The sequence below is a fragment of the Muscardinus avellanarius genome, assembly GCF_963383645.1.
Source record: "Muscardinus avellanarius genome assembly, chromosome: 7".
Taxonomy (NCBI): domain Eukaryota; kingdom Metazoa; phylum Chordata; class Mammalia; order Rodentia; family Gliridae; genus Muscardinus; species Muscardinus avellanarius.
The window spans coordinates 1,517,819-1,537,632 of record NC_137793.1 but is presented as its reverse complement, the minus strand read 5'-3'; the positions used below and the strand labels follow the sequence as shown (position 1 = coordinate 1,537,632).

Genomic DNA, 19,814 nt, shown 5'->3' with positions numbered 1-19,814 from the left:
TGTCATTTAGAGGAATCGTCCGGCAGCTGCCAGAGGGATGTTTCTTCTGGCCGGGCTAACTTCCAGCCTCTTCCACGGTTGGCTGGAGCCGCCGATCTAGCCCTTTGCTAGGTCTTATATCCCCTAATCTGATGTCACTAGTTGTGTCGGCTCATTGCTCGACCGCCATCTTGCTTTCTCAGCTGTGTCATCCTATGGACGTATGTCGGGGTGTGTGTCTGTTACTTCGTCCTTACCTTGTCTTCCAGTCGCCTCGGCCTGCGGATGCGCGCCGGGGAGCATGTCCATTCATCATCGTGGCCTGTCGGTTGCATCCTTCTTCTGCCCCATCTTCTTTGCATATCCGGCCAGTCCACTGTCCCTACGCTATACCTATATCCTGATTATTTCATATACTCAGAACATTTTTGACATATATTTTGTGTGCTCACAACAGTGTGATCCAGAGTACAACACACACACACACACACACACACACACACACACACAATGAAAAGAAAAGAAGGGAGCCGGGCGTGGTGGGCACGCTTGTCATCCCAGCATTCGGGAGGCTGAGGCCGGAGGATCGCGGTTCACGGTCTCAGCTACTTAGTGAGGCCTCTGCAACTCAGTGAGACCTGTTTCAAAATAAAGAATAAAAAATAGGGTGGGGGGTGTAGCTTGGAGGTAGAAGCCCCTGGGTTCCATCCCCAGTACTGAAGAAAAAAAGAAGTCTAGGGATAAGGGTGTATCTCAGAAGTAGAATGCTCCTGGGTTTAATCCCCAGTACCACTAAGTTAATTAATTCATTAATAATAAAATAGGGCTGGGGGTGTAGCTCAAAAGTAAAATGCTGCTGAGTTCAATTCAGCGCTACAAAAAGAGAAAGCAAGAGAGGGAGGGAGGGAGGGAGAGGGGAGAGAAAGGAAGCCGGCGAGGAGAGCCAGGCGCGGGGCGGCGGGTGGTGCTGGCCAGGCCCACGGGGCCTGCCAGGCTCGGGCGGCGGCCTGCAGCCTCTGGAAGGTCTGGGGCTGCGCTGTGCACCCATCCCTCCTCCCACCCCAGGTGGGTGCAGAGCTTCGCGTCCGTGGCTGGGCCCCCCACTCTGCCCCACTCCCCCAGCTGACGCCCAGCGGCACCTGGCCCTGGCTCAGAGAGTTCAGCCGGAGCGCAGCGTGGAGGAGGAGGTGGGGCGGGATTCATGGGGAACGGGGACCTGGTTCTTTGTGGGCTTGTTTCCTGGTTTGTAAAATGGGGCGAGAGCCCTGCCCGGCCCACCACGCGGGGTGACTGGGAGGCTTGCCGAGCCACCGCGGCATGGGGAGGGCGGACACGCTGACCAGGCAGGGTGGCCAGAGGCTTTGTTCCTGGCATCTGAACGGTCAGCCCGGTTGTTTACGAGCACTCGCAGGCTTCCCTGAGTTCAACCTGGACGAGCCATGGCGGTCTGAGGTCAGGGCTGTTCAGCCAGCTGCCTAGGTCCACAAACTCCAGCTGCCGGCACCCTCCCCGCGGCGTGGTCACCCCGCACCTGTAGATGGACACCCTCACCCCCCTCCCTTTCTGGAAGAAGCAGCGTTCCATCACTGGAGATCGGATGCCGCGGTCAACCTGAGGCCTGGAAGGAGAGCAAAGGGCCTCCAGGAGCGCGGGGGCCGGCTCGGCCAAAGCGGCCTTCGCGCAGCGCCAAGGGCTCCTCCAGGCTGCGGCCCGGGCCAGGCTCGGTGGGCTGGGTGAGACTGCTTCTTAGAGCAGAGTCCTGGGAGGCTCGGCAAAGAGGGCTGAAGGGAGGGCCTGGCCTCTACCACGTCCAGCCCAGCGGGCACGGGGGGGCCAGTGCTGGGGGTGCAGCGTGCCTCACACAGGCGCCAGGAATTGGAGAGGTGAGCCTTCGGGAGACCTCTTGCCCCTTGGGCCACTTCCGTCTAGTCAAGAAAGGGTATGGAGCTGGTCGTGGTGGAGGACACCAGTAATCCCCAGCACCTGGGAGGCTGAGACAGGAGGATCGTAGGCTGGAGGACAGCCTCAACAACTTAGGGAGGCCTTCTGCTACTTAGTGAGACCCTGTTTCAAAATAAAGAATAAAAAATAAGGCTAGCTGGGCCGCACTTGGGAGGCGGAGACAGGAGGATCACAGAGGTTCAAAGCCAGCCACGCTGGCTTAAGAGACCCTTGTTTCCAAATATAAAAAGCATAAAAATAGGTCTGGGAGTGTAGCCTGAAATAGAAGGATTTCCAGGAACCCCAGTACCACAAAAAAATAAAAAGGAAGAAAGTAAGGCTGGGGGTGTAGCTCGGAGGTAGAACGCCCCGGGGTCAGTCCTGATTAAAACAAAAACAAGAGGAAAAAGAAAGGGAGGGGAGGGGCTCGTGCAAGGCCTCATGTGCAGAGCCTCGGCGGGGAGAGGGCCTCCGACAGCTCTGTCCTCACCGTCCTGAGCCTCCCTGCCCCAGGAGTCGCCATGCGAATCCCAGGCCGGTCCTTCGCCGCGCGAGCCACAGCCGGACAGCTGAGTTGCAGCGCGTCCTTAAACTCGGCCGCCACGGGCTCAGATCACGTCCAGCCGGTTCCCCGGGCGGCCGCCAGCCTGCGCCCCGACAGCTGCGTCCGCTGCCACCCGGTTTCCCAAGGGCACGCCACGCCCAGCACACCTTCGCCGCATGGACGGACCCACGTGCGTTTCAGTTTGACTTCACTCCAGAATCTTCGCCGTGGCCATCCCCGCGCGTGGCTGTGCGCGGGCTTCACGGCCAGGCCGTGGGCCGGCCCGAGCTGGCCGTCCCGGCGGCCACCCGCCTGTCTCGTCTTAGAAAACGTGGGAGTCAGGGTGCACAAAGTATTTGTTGGACCAGGATGTAACAATGTGGAGAAAGAACTTGCCATGCCAAGTGAAAGACAGGTTGGAGACGGGGATGGGTCCTGACCCCGGCCTCCGCCGTAGCTTAGGCCGCAAGCGCTCTGGTCTTACCCTCCACTCCTGGCTACTTCTGGTGTTTCCTTTTTTCTTTTGGTACTGGGGATTGAACCCAAAGGCATTCTACCTTCAACTACACCCCTAGCCTATTTGGTTTGGGTTTTGAAACAGGATCTTGCCAAGAAGCTGAAGGTATCTCTAAGTCGCTGAGGCTAGCCTCGCACCTGAGATCCTCCAGTCTCAGCCTCCCAAGTACTGGGATTACAGGTGTGCGCCACCACGCCCGACTTGCCTCCTGCCAATGTTCTCAACTCGGTACATCTCAGGCACTGAGCCCCGCCAGCCCGCACATCGGTGTGACCTCTCCTGCCCCCACGCCTGTGTCTTGCTGGTCCCTCTGCCTGGGATGTCCTCTCCCTCCTCCCCGTGAGCAGTTTGTATTCTTCAAGACTCCGCTCTGGTGCCTTTTCTAGAAGCTTCCACAGTGTTTGAGAACCTTCTCCTTTTGCCGTACAGTGCCCTGGCAGATCCCTGCCCACTTCTCCTTATGCTGTGGGGCCCCACATGGCAGGCAGGTGTTCAGAAAATGCCTTCCCAGGGCCTGCCCAGGGGAGGCAGACAGAAGAGGCCAAGCACCAGGCTGAACCCAGCACCCAGCACCCACTCGAGCAGTGCCTAGGGTAAGGAGCGTTTTCCCTATGTAAGGTTCTGTGTGTGAGACAGAAAGGAGCTGAGTAGGGCCCTGCTGCCCGGTCTGCCCAGCCCCAGGACGCCACAAGGAATGGGGTGCCCAGAGGCTGCCCAGTCACTGGCGAATTGGGAAGGTCCAAGCACAGCTCATCCAAGGGGACAGCCGGACCGAGGCCTGGCAGGCCCAAGAGCCGCTCCGTAGCTTCCAGACTGCCAAAGGCCGCAGAGGCCTGAGGCTTCTGAGCCTGGCCCAAGTAGAAACCGGGCTCTCTGAGTAGCTTGTGCCCATGGTGGGCGCCTGCGAGCCATCTCCTCTGGAGGCACAGGTGGGGATCCCTGGATCCCAGCCTGGGCAACATAGCGACACCCCGTCTCAGAGCACAAGCAGAAACCCCAGGGCGAGGGGCCACGAATGCTTGTTGCTGGGTGATACCTCCGTCCTCTTAGGCTTCTGAGATGTCACTATTCCTGAAACTGTAAGACGGATTCCACTGACTTGCAAAGAAACTCTAGCTCAAGAAAGCAGTCCCTAAAATAAAATAAAGCAAGAAAACTCTTCAGTCTGTCTGTCTGTCTGTCTGTCTGGATACTGGGGTGAAGCGGGCCTCACCCATGCCGGGCATGCCCTCTGTCCCCAAGCCACACCCCCAGGCCCTTGGGTTCCTCTTTTCCATAATGACTCAAAACTAAATATCCACATTCCAAGCCCTCTTGAATGCTGGGATTACAAGTGTGGGCCACCACGCCCGGCTTTATTCTGTATTTTGAAACAGGGTCTCACTAAGTTGCAGAGGGCCTCACTAAGTAGCTGTGGCTGTCCGCGGACCGCGATCCTTGTCTCAGCCTCCCAAGTACTGGGATTAGCCCAGTTTAGATTGTATTTTGAAGTGTGGTCAAAGTCGCTGCAGCCAACCCCTGGCACTGGACATCCTCGCTACTTACGGTTCCACATGATGAGGGCCAGTCCATAGTGTCAGACCTGCACCCTCCGCGGGCTGCAGACCCCTCGCACTGGGATCTCTTGAGGCCGGGTGCGGAGTGGGACGTGTGCGGGCGTGGTTACGGGCTGGAAGCGTGGTCGTAACGGAACCCCGACCACGTCACACGGAGCCAGGAGCTTGTTCTCTTTTGTTGTTCAGAAGCGCTAACTTGAATTCCCAAGAGAAGAATGGAATGAGATGTGCTGTTACGCAGTTTTGGTAACTTGGTCCCAGTGAAGCGCACGTCTCAATTCCACTTATGGCAAAACCTCTAGTTTTGTTGTTTTTGTGGTCCTGGGGATGGAACCCAGGGGCCTTCTACCTCCAGGCTACACTCCCAGACCTATTTTATACTTTTTTATTTGGAAACAGGGTCTCTTAAGCCAGCGCGGCCGGCTCCGCCTCCCAAGCGCGGGGATGACAAGTGCGGCCACCACGCCCGGCTAGTCTTATTTTTTGAAACAGGGTCTCAGTGTGTTGCTGAGAGCCTCACTAAGCTGCTGAGGCTGACTTCCAACCTCCGACTGTCCCATCTCAGCCTCCCAAGTACTGAGATTACAAGCGCGCACCGACGCGCCCGGCTTCTAGTTCCTGATACTGACACAAACTCCTTTTATTCTCCATTAATTGCATTAAAGAATTCATATTTGCCAATCTTTATTCTATTCATGCTCTATGATTTCTTGAAGCATCGCCAACTTTTCACCTATGTCTAGAATGACCAAACAACACATTCTCCACAAGATAAGCAGGGATTTTAGAAGAATATCTAGTATTCTCAGTGAGCTTTGGTCAAATTTTACTTGGCAATAAATCCTCGTGAGGCTGGGAACGTAGCCTGAGAGTAGAGAACCAACCACACATACCAAGTACAGGGTTTCAGAAAATATAAATCCCCTGAAATAACTAAAAGTAAGTGTGTGTGTGTGTGTGTGTGTGTGTGTGTGTGGTAGTGGTGGTGGTGGTGGTGGTGGTGCTAGGGATGAAATCCAGGGGCATTTTACTTCTGAGCTACAACTCCAGCCCGATTTTTTATTCTTTATTTGGAAACAAGGTCTCACAAGGTTGTGGAGGGCTTCACTAAGTAGCTGAGGCTGGCCTCGAACCGGAGCCTCCTGTCTCAGCCTCCCAAGTACTGGGATTACAAGCGTGCGCCACCACGCCCAGCTCACGTTAATGTTTTACAGTGGTGGGCAGAGTGGATCCACGGCCCGTGTCCAGGGCAACACTCTGCAGGGCACACGCCCCGTGCACAGCCGCCTTGCCGCCTGCTCTGGAGCGGAGCTGGGGCTCTCCCAGCTGGACAGGTCCCCGCAGGCGCTCTGCCCAGGCGCAGGACGGGAAGCCGGCTGCTGCCAGCGCACGGTCACTTCTAGCCACTCAGGCCTGAGGTGCTGCCCACTGGGAAACGCCCGCCAGTGGGCTGGGACTTGGATCCCGTGCCTGAGGTGGAGTGATGGTTCCACCGCACGCCTTGCTCCTGTTGCGAGCCCAGCAGGCCTCTTCCTTTATTCCAGCTCAGGAGACAGTACGTCGTGTCCTATGGGCTCCTCTGGAGGCCTGAGGAAAGGCCCGCCTGAGGGCATTGGGCACAGAAGCCGCGGAGGCTGGGCTTGTGGGCAGGACGCCCGAGGCAGCAGGCCGCCGAGGGCGGAGAGCGGCTCCCATGCCCCTGGCCCGAGGTGGTGCCGAAGGCCGCTCACTACCAGCAAGTGCAAGGGCGGCGGCTCCGCCAGCCTCCAGCACCTCCTCAGGCGGCATGTGCTTCAGGGTCGCTGTCGATGGCGAGGGGACCGCGCCAGCTCTGCCTGGGCAGCGCGAGGGGAGCGCCGGCCCGCACGTGGACGGGCGCTCCGTGGCCTGGCGGCGTCCTCGAGCAGCTTGCTCGGTGAGAGGGAGGCCTGAAGCCTGACAATTAGCAATACAGTTTTGACACTTGCCACTCGTGTTACTCACAGTGGGAGTCTCAGACAAGAAGAGCTCTCTTAGGAAATTATAATGCTTAAAAACACGGCTAAGCAGCGCTAGCAAGTCTAACTGCGGCGCAGACCCTGTCAGAGCGAGCCTCACGCCTCCCTCAGCCTCAAACAAAAGCCTCTGTGCGGAGGGGTAAGAGCTGGGAGCAGCTGAGAAATGGAAACTTAGACGCGCGTCCACTTTCGTCCCACTGGGCTCTGAAATATGGCAAGGAGCCAGCAGAGCGGCAGGATGGTGGAGCCGTGCAGAGCGACCTCCCTTGCCTCGGACGCACAGCTCTCCACGCCACTGCCTGCGCCCGCCCGGGAGTGCGCTGAGGACGCTGCGAGGCCCACGGAGGGCCACCGGCAGCCGCTGGCGAGGCACAGGTCCCCGGCTGGGCGCCAATAAGACCGGGCGCTTCCGCAGTGGACCGCTGGGCTCCGCACCGCGCCGCAGGTGCCGAGGGCCTGGGGCGCAGGCCCCGTGCGTGGCCGTGCTGATGGAAGCGTCCATGGCTTGGAGGACGCCGCGATGGCGCTACCAGCTCCCACACTGCGTGGTAAACGCGAGAGCACGAAAGGGTATTAACCGCTGTTCTAAATACTCCAAAGGGACCTCCTTTCCCGACACCCCTCACATACGTAACATTAGGTAGGTACTCAGAATTCAGAGCACACGAGCTAGGTAAGACACAGTCAAATGAGACACTCACCCAGCAAGGACGCCAAACATTAGTCTGCTTTACTGCACGACGTTTGCATAAGAAAAAGTAGTTTTGAAAACTGTAAGGCATCATGCAATCCTTGATAAGCTAATAATTAACTGTACATTTAAGAGAGGTGGACATTTAATCTAAAATTTAAAAACTAGTTCCAAAAAGTACATAAAAATTTAACATGATGAGCTCTTAAATACGGTTTATAGTTGTAGATTCACATTGTTAGAAAGTGCTTCCAATGTAATGCTGCCAAGGTGCTCTAAGACACGGTGCCGGACGTCAGGCCAGACTGTAAACCTGCTCCCGGAGTTAGAAAGCCAGTGCCGGGGCAGTCGAACTTATCTGGATCAGTTTCCCATTCCACTCACACTAATCTGATATATTAATCATCTAAAAACAACTATCTTAAAACCAGCATAAGTCTATTGAATTCAGGCTCGCAGTGGAGCGGTGGCTCTGCACAAGCCTGGAGCGCCGCGCGGCGTCAGTCGATGTACTGCGCCATCCAGCGGAAGCCTTCCCCGTACCCCTGTCTTTTGAGCACGCTGCACATGAAGACCTCTAGAGGTCTGGCATTCAGCTCCTTCAGAGACACGCTGCCCTGGAAGAGAGGAGCGCCGCGAGCTGGAGCCTTCAAACCAGCCGCACTCCCCGCGGCCACTTAGGATTGGGATCTGGAACCCCGCAGGCAGGCGCTCGGGTGGGAGGCCCCGGAGCTGGAGGGGCTGGTAGCTGGCAGAACTTCTGGGGGTGGGGCCCAGTCGGGTGGGTGGGTCACTGGGCTGTGTTCTAAAGGGCAGCCCTGTCCCTGGACCCTTCCCCCCTGCCTGCCTCCCAGCAGCCCTGGTCCAAATAAAGAATTAAAAACAGGGCTGGGGGCCCCTGGGTTCCACCCCCGGTCACACACACACACACACACACACACACACACACACACACACACACACACACGATGCGTTTGTGTAGCTGGACACGGTCACTCAAAGACTTACACGCAGAAGTGGCCGCGCACTCTTCCTACCTTCCCCGTGGTCTGGCCGTATAAAGCAAACGCCTCCCGCAGCCTCTCTTCACTGATGGCCTCGGGCCTGTCGATCTTATTCCCGAGGATCAGGATGGGCACATTGGCGATGGTCTCGTCTGTCAGCAGTGACTGCAGAGAACACAGGCGGCTGCCGTGAGCCGCCCACGGCCGTCCTCTGCCCCGCTGACAGGCAGACCTGGGAGCACAGGGCTTCCGCGGGATGGAGGGGCGGGCCGGCCGCGGCGGGCCGTCGGGCCAGGAGAGCGCAGGCCGGGCTGACCAGCCTCCTGGAGGGCCGCGCTGTACAAGCAAGGTCAGGAGCCCGGCCGCAGAGCCGGCAGGCTTCCGTCAGATCCGGCCCGTCAGCTCGGAGGCCCCAGACCTAGTTAGTTCTGGCCTTGCCTGCTGCTCCCAAGCTGTGTGAGCACCCGACCCAGAGAGGAGAAGAGCGGAGGGGCAGGCGCCCGCTGTGTCTCAAGTGGCGACCGGGTGGCACGGATGCTCTTTCGGGGCTCGGGCCAACTCCTAAAGAGTCAAGCCCAGCCCCGTCCAGGAAGGCGGCAGGCGGCAGGCCAGCCGGCCCAGGAGCGGTGTTGGCCGGGCGCGGCCGCCTCCAGCCTGAGCCTGCACACCAGAGCGGCTGACACCGCACAGTCAGCTGCGAAACTCACGTCAAGCTCTTCTTTGGATTCTAAGAGCCTTTCGTGGTCTGCGCAGTCCACCAGAAACACGATGCCGTTGATAGCAGGAAGGTAGTTTTTCCACACCCTTCGGGCTAACAAAAAGAACCAGGAGTTAGCATTCTGTGCTGGTCACTCCGAGCCGATGGCTTGAAGAGCCAACAACGGACCAAGAGCCACCACCCCTGAGCGCTGCTGCCTCGCCAGCACTCCAGCGAGCCTGAGCCCGGCGGTGCCAGCATCCTTCCAGAACAACAAGAAAGTCCAGGCTTCCCTTGACTGTGGGCAGTTCAAATACTTTTACTCTTCCCCAACTTTCCCAGGTGACCAACAGAATTAATATTTTCTACAAGTGGACAATGATGTATGTTTTTGGAGATTTGCTACTAATTAAACCTAAAATACAGCTGGGTGTGCTGACACACACTTGTATCCCAATACTTGGGAGGCTGAGGTGGAGGATCACAGATTCAAGGACAGCCTTAGCAAGTAGTGAGATTCTCATCAACCTAGAGAGACCTTGTTTCAAGATAAAAAATAAAAATAAAAAACGGGTGGAGGTGTAGCTCAGAAGCAGAATACTCCTAGGTTCAATCCCCAGCACCACCAAAAAAAACCCCAAAAAAAAGCAGCAAAAAATTTTATATATATATATATATATATATATATATACACACACATATGTAAGTTCATGTGTGTATGCATATATGTATGTGTGTATACATGTACACACAGTATTAATTTTCTGACATCTAAAACCAGATGTGGTGACGCATGCTTGTAATCCCAGCATTTGGAAGGCAGAGACAGGAGGATCGCAAGTTTGCGGCGAGGCTCAGCTACTAAGTGAGGCCCTTTGCAACTCAGTGAGATGTTGTTTCAAAAATAAAGAATAAAAAATAGGGCTGAGGGTAGAGCTCAGAGGCAGAATGCCCTTGGGTCCAGTCCTGCAAAAATAAATAATAATAATGATAATGATTAATAATAATAATAAAGCCGGGCGTGGTGGCGCACGCTTGTAATCCCAGCATTCGGGAGGCTGAGACCAGAGGATCGCGGTTCGGGGACAGCCTCAGCTACTTAGTGAGGCCCTCCGCAACTCAGTGGAACCTGGTTTCAAAATAAAGAATAAAAAATAGGGCAGGGGGTGTAGCTCGGAGGTCAAATGCCCCTGGGTTCCACCCCCAGACCCACACACACACACACACACAAAAAAAAAATAATAATAATAATGACATCTCCATTCCACCAGGACTCTGCCAGTGGCAGATCTGAAGTCACTGAAAGAGGGTATTGGTCAATCAATAAAAACAAACTGCTTTACTCAGAACATAAGACAAGCTCAAATGTTAATTAACTAAAATCTATGAAACTTTAAAGGCAATTTCCCCCATGATAGTCTTTTTTATAAGTAGAAAACATTTGTGGGTAACCCAGGGGAAAATAACATTCTTCTGTGATTTATTTTTATTTTTTATTTTTTTGTGGTACTGGAGTTCCTGGAAGCCCTTCTACCTCCGGGCTACACTCCCAGACCTATTTTTACATTTTTATTTGGAAACAGGGTCTCCTAAGCCAGCGCGCGCACGGCTGGCTTCGAACCTGCGCGGTCCTCCTGTCTCTGCCTCCCAAGTGTGGGGATGACAAGCGTGCGCCACCACGCCCGGCTGATTTTTATAATCTATCTCGGTCTCAAACAAACATTAAATTCTAAATCTTGCTAACCTCCATATCCCAGAAGTTAATATATATACATACATACATATATATATATATATATATATATATATATATATATATATATATGTCAAACAACTATAAACTTGTACTAGTCACAAGTGACCAGACAGCTTCAGCTACTTAGTGAAGCCCTTTGCAACTCAGTGAGACCCTGTTTCAAAATAAAAAATAAGCAGGGCATGATGGCACATACTTGTAATCCCAGCATTTGGGAGGCTGAGACAGGAGGATGGCGGGTTGTGGACAGCCTCAACTACTTAGTGAGGCCCTTTGCAACTCAATGAGACCTGGTTTCAAAATAGAGAAATAAAAAATAGGGCTGGGGATACAGCTCAGAGGTAGAATGCCCCTGGGTTCCATGCTCAGTACTTCAAAAAAAAAAAGATAATTAAAAAAAATAGGGCTGGGGGTGTAGCTTGGGAGGTAGAATGCCCCTGGGTTCCAACCCCAGTACCACACACACAAAAATAAATAAATACATAGAAATAAAAATAAATGAGCCGGGCGTGGTGGCGCACGCTTGTAATCCCAGCATTCAGGAGGCTGAGACCAGAGGATCGCTGTTCGCAGACAGACTCAGCTACTTAGTGAGGCCCTTCGCAACTCAGTGAGACCCAGTTTCAAAATAAAGAATAAAAAAAAAATAGGGCAGGGGGTGTAGCTTGGAGGTCGAATACCCCTGGGTTCTATCACCACACTGGGCGTGGTAGCGCACGCTTGTAATCCCTGTGCTTGGAAGGGTGAGACAGGAGGATTGCATAGGTTCGAAGACAGCCGCAGCTACTTAGTGAGGCTCTGAGCAACTTCGTGAGACCCTGTTTCCAAATAAAATATAAAATAGGTCTGGGTGTGTAGCCTGAAGGTAGAAAGCCTCTGGGTTCCATCCCCAGCACCATAAAAAAAGTAATAATAAAAGAATAAAGCCAGGCATGGTGGCACATGCTTGTAATCCTAGCATTTGGGAAGCTGAGACAGGAGGATCACAGTTTGTGGACAACCTCAGTTACTACTTAATGAGGCTCTTTTGAAACCCTGTTTCAAAATAAAAATTAAAAAATAGGGCTGGGGGGTGTAGCTCGGAGGTAGAATGTCCCTGGGTTCCATCTCCAGTACTACAAAAAAAAAAAAAAAAAAAAAAAAATAGGGCTGGGGTGTAGATTGGAGGTAAAATGCTCCTGGGTTCTATCCCCAGTACTGGGGAAAAAAACTGGGGTGGAGGGTAGCTTGGAGACAGAAGGCCCCTAGGTTCAATTCCTAGTACCACTAAACAACACGTTCACGCTGACTGACAGTGACTGGTAGGCCATGGAGAGGGAACAGGAGCCGAGTGCCACTCAGTACTCGAGGATGAGGCGACTCAGCCAAGGAGCAAGCACCATGGAGATCGCCCTCTGCTTGTCCTGTCTGGGGTAACAATCCCCAGACTTAGTTCTCCTCCAGCCTTGCTTGAACAGAATGAGACCATACGCCGGGACACGATGGCTGTTTTTATAAGTTAGACCGTAAGAGGAAAGTGTCTTACCTTGAACATGTCCACCCAGATCAAAAGTTGTAAAAGTCATGCCGGCAATGGTCAGTTCTTCTGAAGCTAAACAAAGAAGTATTTTTATGATATAAAAATCAAAAGCCTGGCCGGGCGCGGTGGCGCACGCTTGTAATCCTCGCACTTGGGAGGCTGAAACAAGAGGATTGCGCAGGTTCAAAGCCAGCCTCAGCTACTTAAGTGAGGCTCTCAGCAACTTAGTGAGACCCTGTTTCCAAATAAAAATATAAAATAGGTCTGGGAGTATAGCCGGAGGTAGAAAGCCTCTGGGTTCCAACCCTAGTACCACAAAAAAAAAAAAAAAAAAAAAAAAAAAAAATCAAAAGCCCATTTAGAGTGTGCATTTAATGTTTGACTTACTTTAATTACAAATAAGATCAGGTCAAACATTTCGGAACTAGTAAAAGAACACCTGATTGTACTCAGATATACTCTAATTCAGACAACAGAACACAAATAACTTTTTTTTTTTTTTTGCGGGCCTGGGGATGGAACCCAGGGACATTCTACCTCTGAGCTACACCCCCTGCCCTATTTTTTATTCTTTATTTTGAAACAGGGTCTCATTGAGTCACAGAGGGCCTCACTAAGTAGCTGAGGCTGTCCGTGAACCGCGATCCTCCGGTCTCAGCCTCCCAAGCACTGGGATGACAAGCGTGCGCCACCACGCCCGGCTTCAGAACACAAATAACTTAGTCAACTCTGACATTCACGACCGACCACAAATACCACTTATTTTTCCTTTTCTAGTCTTCCTGCTGAAAATATTAATCTATTTAATATTAGGAATCCAAATGACTGCTCCAATGTAATAATTTTTCACGTCTTACTCTTTTTTGTTCGTCCTCGTGGCTATCTTTGCTGCTGCGTTGCTGCCGGGGACACACGCCAGGCCTCCGGGGGCTCTACCCCCAGATCATACGCACAAGGTCACAGCACGACTTCTATAAAGTGTGGCCACGCTCCGCAGCGTTTCTCCTGCTCCCTCTCTCTCCTGGACTTCAGGACAGGTTGCTCCGAGTCCTGGCGGTGTCCTCTTCCTTCCTGCCCGGTCCTCTCCGGCTCCATGCTTGCCCCTGCGCTGCCCTGCGGCGCGGGCACTAAGGCGCGCTCAGCCCTGTGGGGCGTCTGCACCTCTCCGGGCCCTGCCCGGCCTCCCGCTCTGGCTGCTCCTGCACTTTTCCTCCTGGTCACGGTCTCACTCTCCTGCTTCTTCACATCAGAGGCTGTGTATTCCTCTGAATTTTGTTCTGGCACAGCGTTCTTTAAGTTGCTAGGGGAATGCGGCACAGCCTTTACCATGGGGCCAATTTAGCCCTTACTAAGGCCCGGCCCTCTGGGTGCTCTACGGAATGGCCCGTGTGGTGGCCAGGTCTGCGTGCGCGCTAGTCAGAAGCTGGCTAACGGCACCCTGTACCTCCTCGGTCCTGGGACTCAGTTCCTCAACTGGCCCGCTAGATTTCACCCTCTGCACGCATGCTCTGCACGCATGCGCACACTGGAGTCCCTCCTCTCCAGCACCACGCTGCCAATTCCGGCCACCTCGGCCCCACCTGGCTGTGTCCTCAGCCCCAGGGACGGCGGGCTGTGTGTGGCCTCCTCCACTCGCGCTACGCCCTGAGAATTACCCCAAGCAAAAAGCCACAATAAAGAGCTGGAGGCGGAGACAGGAGGGTTGTGGTTCACGGCCAGCCTCAGCTACTTCATGAGGCCTGCCGCAACTCAGTGAGACCCTGTTTCAAAATAAAGAATAAAAAATAGAGCTGGGGGTAGAGCTCGGAGATAGTATGCCCCTGGGTTCCATCCCCAGTACGGTGTGCGTGCGCACACAAGTCGGTACGTAGAATATCAAGTGAGTTAAATGTTTAATGCAATCTGTATTCAAAATCACTAGCCATGATAAAAACATAACGGCCACGGCCCCCCTGTGCTCTGTAACCAGGCAGGGTGCCCCAGTGTATTCACTGACATGCAAACCACCACCCCGGGAAAGTCCCTCTTCTCCTTCCCGGCTCATCCCCACATCCCAGAAGCAACTGCGACCCGAGCAGAGTTCCACGAACCCAGAGGCGCTCTACCTCTGAGCTACACTCCCAGCCCAATCTTTTCATTCTTATCTTTTTGAGGCACTAGGGATAGAATTTAGCAGCAACTTAGCCAGACCCTGGTACAAATTTAAAAAAATAAAACAAATGGGCATGGCAGTGCATACCTACAATCTCAGTACATGGGAGTTTGAGACCAGGAGGGTCGCAGGTTCATGGCCAGCCTCAGCAACTTAGCGAGACCCTGTTTCATAACATAAAAAAAAACTTTAAAAAATAGGGTTAGGAAGCCGGGCGTGGTGGCACACACTTGTGATCCCAGGATTCGGGAGGCTGAGCCTGGAGGATCATGGTTTGTGGACAGCTTCAGCTACTTAGTGACGTTCTTTCCAACTCATTGAGACTGTTTCAAAATCAAGAATAAAAAATAGGGCTGGGGGTGTCGCTCAGAGGTAGAAGGCCCTGGGTTGCATCCCAAGTACCCCTCCCAAAATAGGGTTAGGGGTATAGTTCAGAGGTAGAAAACCCCTGGGTTCAACCCCTAGTACCAATAAATAAATAAAACAAAATTAAAAAATAAAGGGGGCTGGGGTATGGCCTGGGTTTAATTTCTTGTGCGATAAAAAATAGAAAATTTGCCGGGCGTGGTGGCGCGCACTTATAATCCCCACGCTTGGGAGGCGGAGACAGGAGGATTGTGCAGGTTCGAAGCCAGGCGCGCTGCCTTAAGAGACCCTGTTTCCAAATAAAATACAAGTCTGGGAGTGCAGCCCAGAGGTAGAAAGCCTCTGGGTTCCACCCCCAGTATCACCAAAAACAAACAAACAAACAGAAAGGGAAGGGTCTGGGAGTGGTAGAACCCTGAGTTTCATCTCCAGCGCGCGTGCGCGCATGCGCGCGCGCGCACACACACGCACACACGTTAGGTTTCTGTTTCTAAATAACTTTGTCACTTTAATGTTATTTTCTGAAACAGGATTCAGTATCTAAAACCTCCTATTTAGGATGGTATGTATTAACTAATTTACAAATTACTACTATTTTTCAGGTGGTTTTTCTAAAAGAAAAGAGCAATTTATTTACTGGCCCTGGGAACTGAACACAGAGCTATTCTGTCTCTGAGCTACACCCTTAGTCCTGTTTTGGTTTTTATTTTGTAACAAGGTTTTGCAAAATTACTGCATGTTGGCCTAGAATTTATTTATTTATTTATTTATTTATTTATTTATTTATTTATTTTGGTGCTACTGGGGTTCCTGGAAGCCCTTCTACCTCGAGGCTACACTCCCAGACCTATTTTTACATTTTCATTTTGGAAACAGGGTCTCCTAAGCCAGCGCACGGCTGGCTTTGAACCTGCGTGATCCTCCTGTCTCCGCCTCCCAAGCACGGGGATGACAAGCATGCGCCACCACGCCCGGCTTTATTTTTAATTTTTTTGTGGTACTGGAGATTAAACCCAGGGATATTTTACCTCCAAAGTACCCCAGCCCTGTTTTTTGTTCTTTATTTTGAAACAGGGTCTGAGTCGCAGAGGCCTCACTAAGCAGCTGAGGGCTGACACAGTGCAGATCCTCCGGTCTCAGCCTCCCGAATGCTGGGATCACAAGCGTGCGCCACCACGCCTGGCTATAATTTACTATGTTATTTTAGACACAGGTCAAACCCCCAAAACAGGACTTGGGGCAGCGCCTGGGCCGGCGCGGAGGGCGGCGCTCACTGGGGTGCAGCGTGGGCACGTGCTGCCCGAGCCTGTCGTCTTTCAGCATGTGCAGCAAGGTCGTCTTCCCCGCGTTGTCCAAGCCAAGGAACACCAGCTTGCCAGACTTCTTATACAGACCTGCAAGGAGAGCGCCGGGCTCAGTGGGGCGACACAGGGGCCTCGGAGACCCTGAGCCTGACCGCAGGGCGCTCACGGCTCTAAACTTACTTTTGTCTTAAAAGAGCTATTTTAAATCTACTTAGGATTTGGGACTTCAAGTAACTAAAATTCTACACTTGGTTTCAGTCAATAAAATACTTGTGTTGCTTAAATATATCTACAATACCAGCCGGGCGCGGTGGGCACGCCTGTCATCCCAGCACTCGGGAGGCTGAGGCCGGAGGATCGCGGTTCACGCACAGCCTCAGCTCCTTAGCGAGGCCCTCCGCGACTCAGTGAGACCCGGTTTCAAAATAAAGAATCCAAAATAGGGCGGGGGGTGGAGCTCGGAGGTCGAATGCCCCGGGTTCCATCCCCAGCGACTGAGTAGGACTGTCGCGTCCTTTCTGGCCTTATGAGGAGGCTCTGCTCCCACAGGAAGCGCACGTACGTGGCCAGGACTAAACGGGACAGCCAGAGACAGGAAGGGCCGCCATACCTAGAAGCTGCAGCACACTGCTGAGGCCGCTGTAAATCCAGTCAAATATGAAGGACATATCCAAATCCCGTGGCCTGGAACACAGAGGTCTGCATTCAGTGCTCAGCAGTACACACCCACGTAGCGCGGACACCAGCACTGCGTGAACAACCCTGCGACCGGGCGGGTGTGCCTGACCGGGCGGGTGTGCCTGGACTCCGAGGACTGGGGAGGCTGAGGAGGGCAGGTCCCAGGTTCAAGGACAGCCTCAGCAGCACAGGAAATACATAAGGAAATACATTAGGGCCGGGTTTGGCTCAAGAGGCAGAATGCCCTGTGGTTCAGTCCTTAGTACCACAAGTACACAGTCCAATACTGTTATCCAGGCCGATATAACTTGATATATACTGACGCATAAAAAGCCAAATGCCAGTAAAACATCAAGTAGAGACTAATTTTTGCCCATCAAAGTAGAAATATAAGCCGGGCGTGGTGGCGCACGATTGTCATCCAGCCTTCGGGAGGCTGAGACCTGGAGGATCGCGGTTCACGGACAGCCTCAGCTACTTAGTGAGGCCCTCCGCGACTTAATGAAACCCTGTTTCAAAATAAAGAATAAATAATAGGGCAGGGGGTGTAGCTCAGAGGTCGAATGCTCCTGGGTTCCATCTCCAGACCCACACACACACAAAAAAAAAAAGAAAGAAAAAAGAATGGCAATAGTAAGAGTAGAAAGGACCTGGCCGCGGCGCAGTGGCACAGTGTAAGGCGGCTGGCGGTATCTTGTTCTCTTCTGTGCGGGGAGGGGGGGCCGCGCTCGGTGCCAGGGCGCCTATGGCTGAACTGCACCTGCAGCACTTTGACCTGTTTTGAGGGGTCTCGGTGGACTGCCAAGGCTGGTCTTGCATCTGCACTCCTCTGCCCAGCCTCCTGGCTGCTGGCTTACAGGGCGCCGCCACTTCTGTTTTAGAACAAATCCTTTTGCGTGTGTGGCGCTGGGGATTGACCCAAGGGTGTCCTACCTCTGAGCTACGCTCCACCCTTTTGGACTTTGAAATAGGGCCTGAGTTACTGAGGCCCCTGCTAAGCTGCTGAGGCTGGCCTTAAACCTGTGACCCTCCTGTCCTCCCAGTCTCCCAACTACTGGGATTACAAGCATGCGCCACAATGCCCAGCAAGTACAAATCTTTTCAGAACCGACTTGGCAATGTATTTGTTGATACCATCTGACTCAGTAACTCTTCTATAAATTGTCCTAAACACAGAGAAGCTTTATGTATAAAATACAGGTCACTAGGGTTACTTAAGAACACACTTGAAGCTGGGCATGTGGCATTTTCCTGTAATCTCAGAAATTTGGGAGGCAGAGATGGGAAGACAGCAAATTCAAGGACAGCCTGGACAATAGAGTGAGGCCCTGTCTCAAAATAAAATTGTATTTTGTCTAGGCACAATGGTACACACCTATAATCCCAATACTTGAGAGGCTGACACAGGAGGATCACAGGTTCCAGGCTATCCTCGGCAATTTAGCAAAACCCTGTTAAAAAAAAAAAGAAGCTGGCGTGATGGCACACTTGTAATCCAGCATGTGGGAGGCTGAAACAGGAGGATTGTGGTTTGCGGACAGCCTTGGCTACTTAGTGAGGCCTTTTGCAACTCAGTGAGACCCTGTTTCAAAATAAAGAATGAAAAACAGGGCTGAGGGTGTAGCTCAGAGGCAAAATGCCCCTGGGTTCCATCCCCAGTACCACAAAAAAAATTAAATAAATAAAATAGGGCTGGAGGTGTAGCTCAGAGGTAGAATGCCTCTGTGTTTAATCCTCAGTAACACACACACACACACACACACACACACACACACACACACACACACGCTGGGTATGGTTGTACACGCTTGTAATCCCAATACTTGGGAGGCTGATATAAGATTGCAGGTTTGAAGCCAGCCTCATCAAGTTAGTAAGGCTCTTAGCAACTTAGTGAAATCCTGTTGCCAGTAAAATATAAAATAGGGTTGGAGGTATCATTCAGAGGTAGAATTCCCCTGGGTTCAATCCCTAGTACAATACATACATATATACATACATACGTAAGTAATACAATAGGGCTGGGAGTCTAGCTCAGAGATGGAATGCCTTTGGGTTGAACCTCTAATGCCCCACAAAAAAGTCTTAAATTATAGATAATAAACCAGGCATGGTGGCACATGCTTCTATGCTCAGTTCTTGGGAGGCTAAAACAGGAAGTACTTAATGAGGCCCTCCACAACTTAGTGAGACCCTGTTTCAAAATAAATTAAAAAATAGGACTGGAGGAGCCGGGCGTGGTGGCGCACGCTTGTAATCCCCACACTTGGGAGGGGGAGACAGGAGGATCGCACAGGTTCGAAGCCGGCCTCAGCTACTTAGGCTCTCAGCAACTTAGTGAGACCCTGTTTCTAAATAAAATATTAAAAAAAAAAAAAAGTCTGGGAGAATAACCCGGAGGTAGAAAGCCTCTGGGTTCCACCCTCAGTACCACAAAAAAAAAAAAAAAAAAAATAGGACTGGAGGTAGAACTTAGAGGTAGAATACCCCTGGGTTCAATCCCTAGTACTGCAAAAGAAATAAGTAAATAAATTATATGTAATATAGTTTCATTCCGCATATACTTAACATGTATGTTGATAACCTAATACATGTAATAGAGAAAAGCCTTTTTTTTTTGCAGTACTGGGGATGGAACCCAGGGGCATTCTACCTCTGAGCTACACCCTCAGCTCTACTTTTTTTAAATTTTATTTATTTATTTACCTATTGGTGGTACTGGGGTTCCTGGAAAACCCTTCTGCCTCCGGGCTACACTCCCAGACCTATTTTATATTTTTTTAAATTTGGAAATAGGGTCTCTTAAACCAGCGAGGCTGGCTTCGAACATGTGCGATCCTCCGGTCTCTACCTCCTGAGCGCGGGGATTACAAGCGTGTGCCACCATGCCCGGCCTACTCTTTATTTTTAAAACAAGGCCTCACTAAGTTGTGGAGAGCCTCACTAAGTAGCTGAGGCCGTCCGCGAACCGCGATCCTCCTGTCTCAGCCTCCCGAATGCTGGGATGACAAGGGTACACCACCACACCGGCTTATTCTTTATTTTCAAACTGAGGAATTGCAAAGGGCCTTTGAGTTTTATTTTGAAACACGGAGTTGCAGAGGGCCTCACCA

At 52.3% G+C, this 19,814-nt stretch overlaps 1 protein-coding gene across 3 annotated transcripts; it reads right to left on the bottom strand.

Moving 5' to 3' along the window:
• Positions 1 to 7,725: 7,725 nt before the first annotated feature.
• SAR1B (secretion associated Ras related GTPase 1B) lies at positions 7,726 to 16,691 on the bottom strand (the record flags this gene model as incomplete). Of its 3 annotated transcripts, XM_080698884.1 has the most annotated exons (6): positions 7,726 to 7,842; positions 8,263 to 8,394; positions 8,937 to 9,040; positions 12,208 to 12,273; positions 15,994 to 16,113; positions 16,634 to 16,691. In XM_080698884.1, the coding sequence occupies 6 exons, from the start codon at positions 16,689 to 16,691 to the stop codon at positions 7,726 to 7,728; spliced, it is 597 nt and encodes a 198-aa protein (XP_080555010.1). The 3 variants fall into 3 exon arrangements, with proteins under 3 accessions (XP_080555010.1, XP_080555012.1, XP_080555011.1); XM_080698886.1 differs by lacking the exon at positions 8,263 to 8,394; XM_080698885.1 differs by lacking the exon at positions 12,208 to 12,273.
• Between the last annotated feature and the right edge of the window lie 3,123 nt (positions 16,692 to 19,814).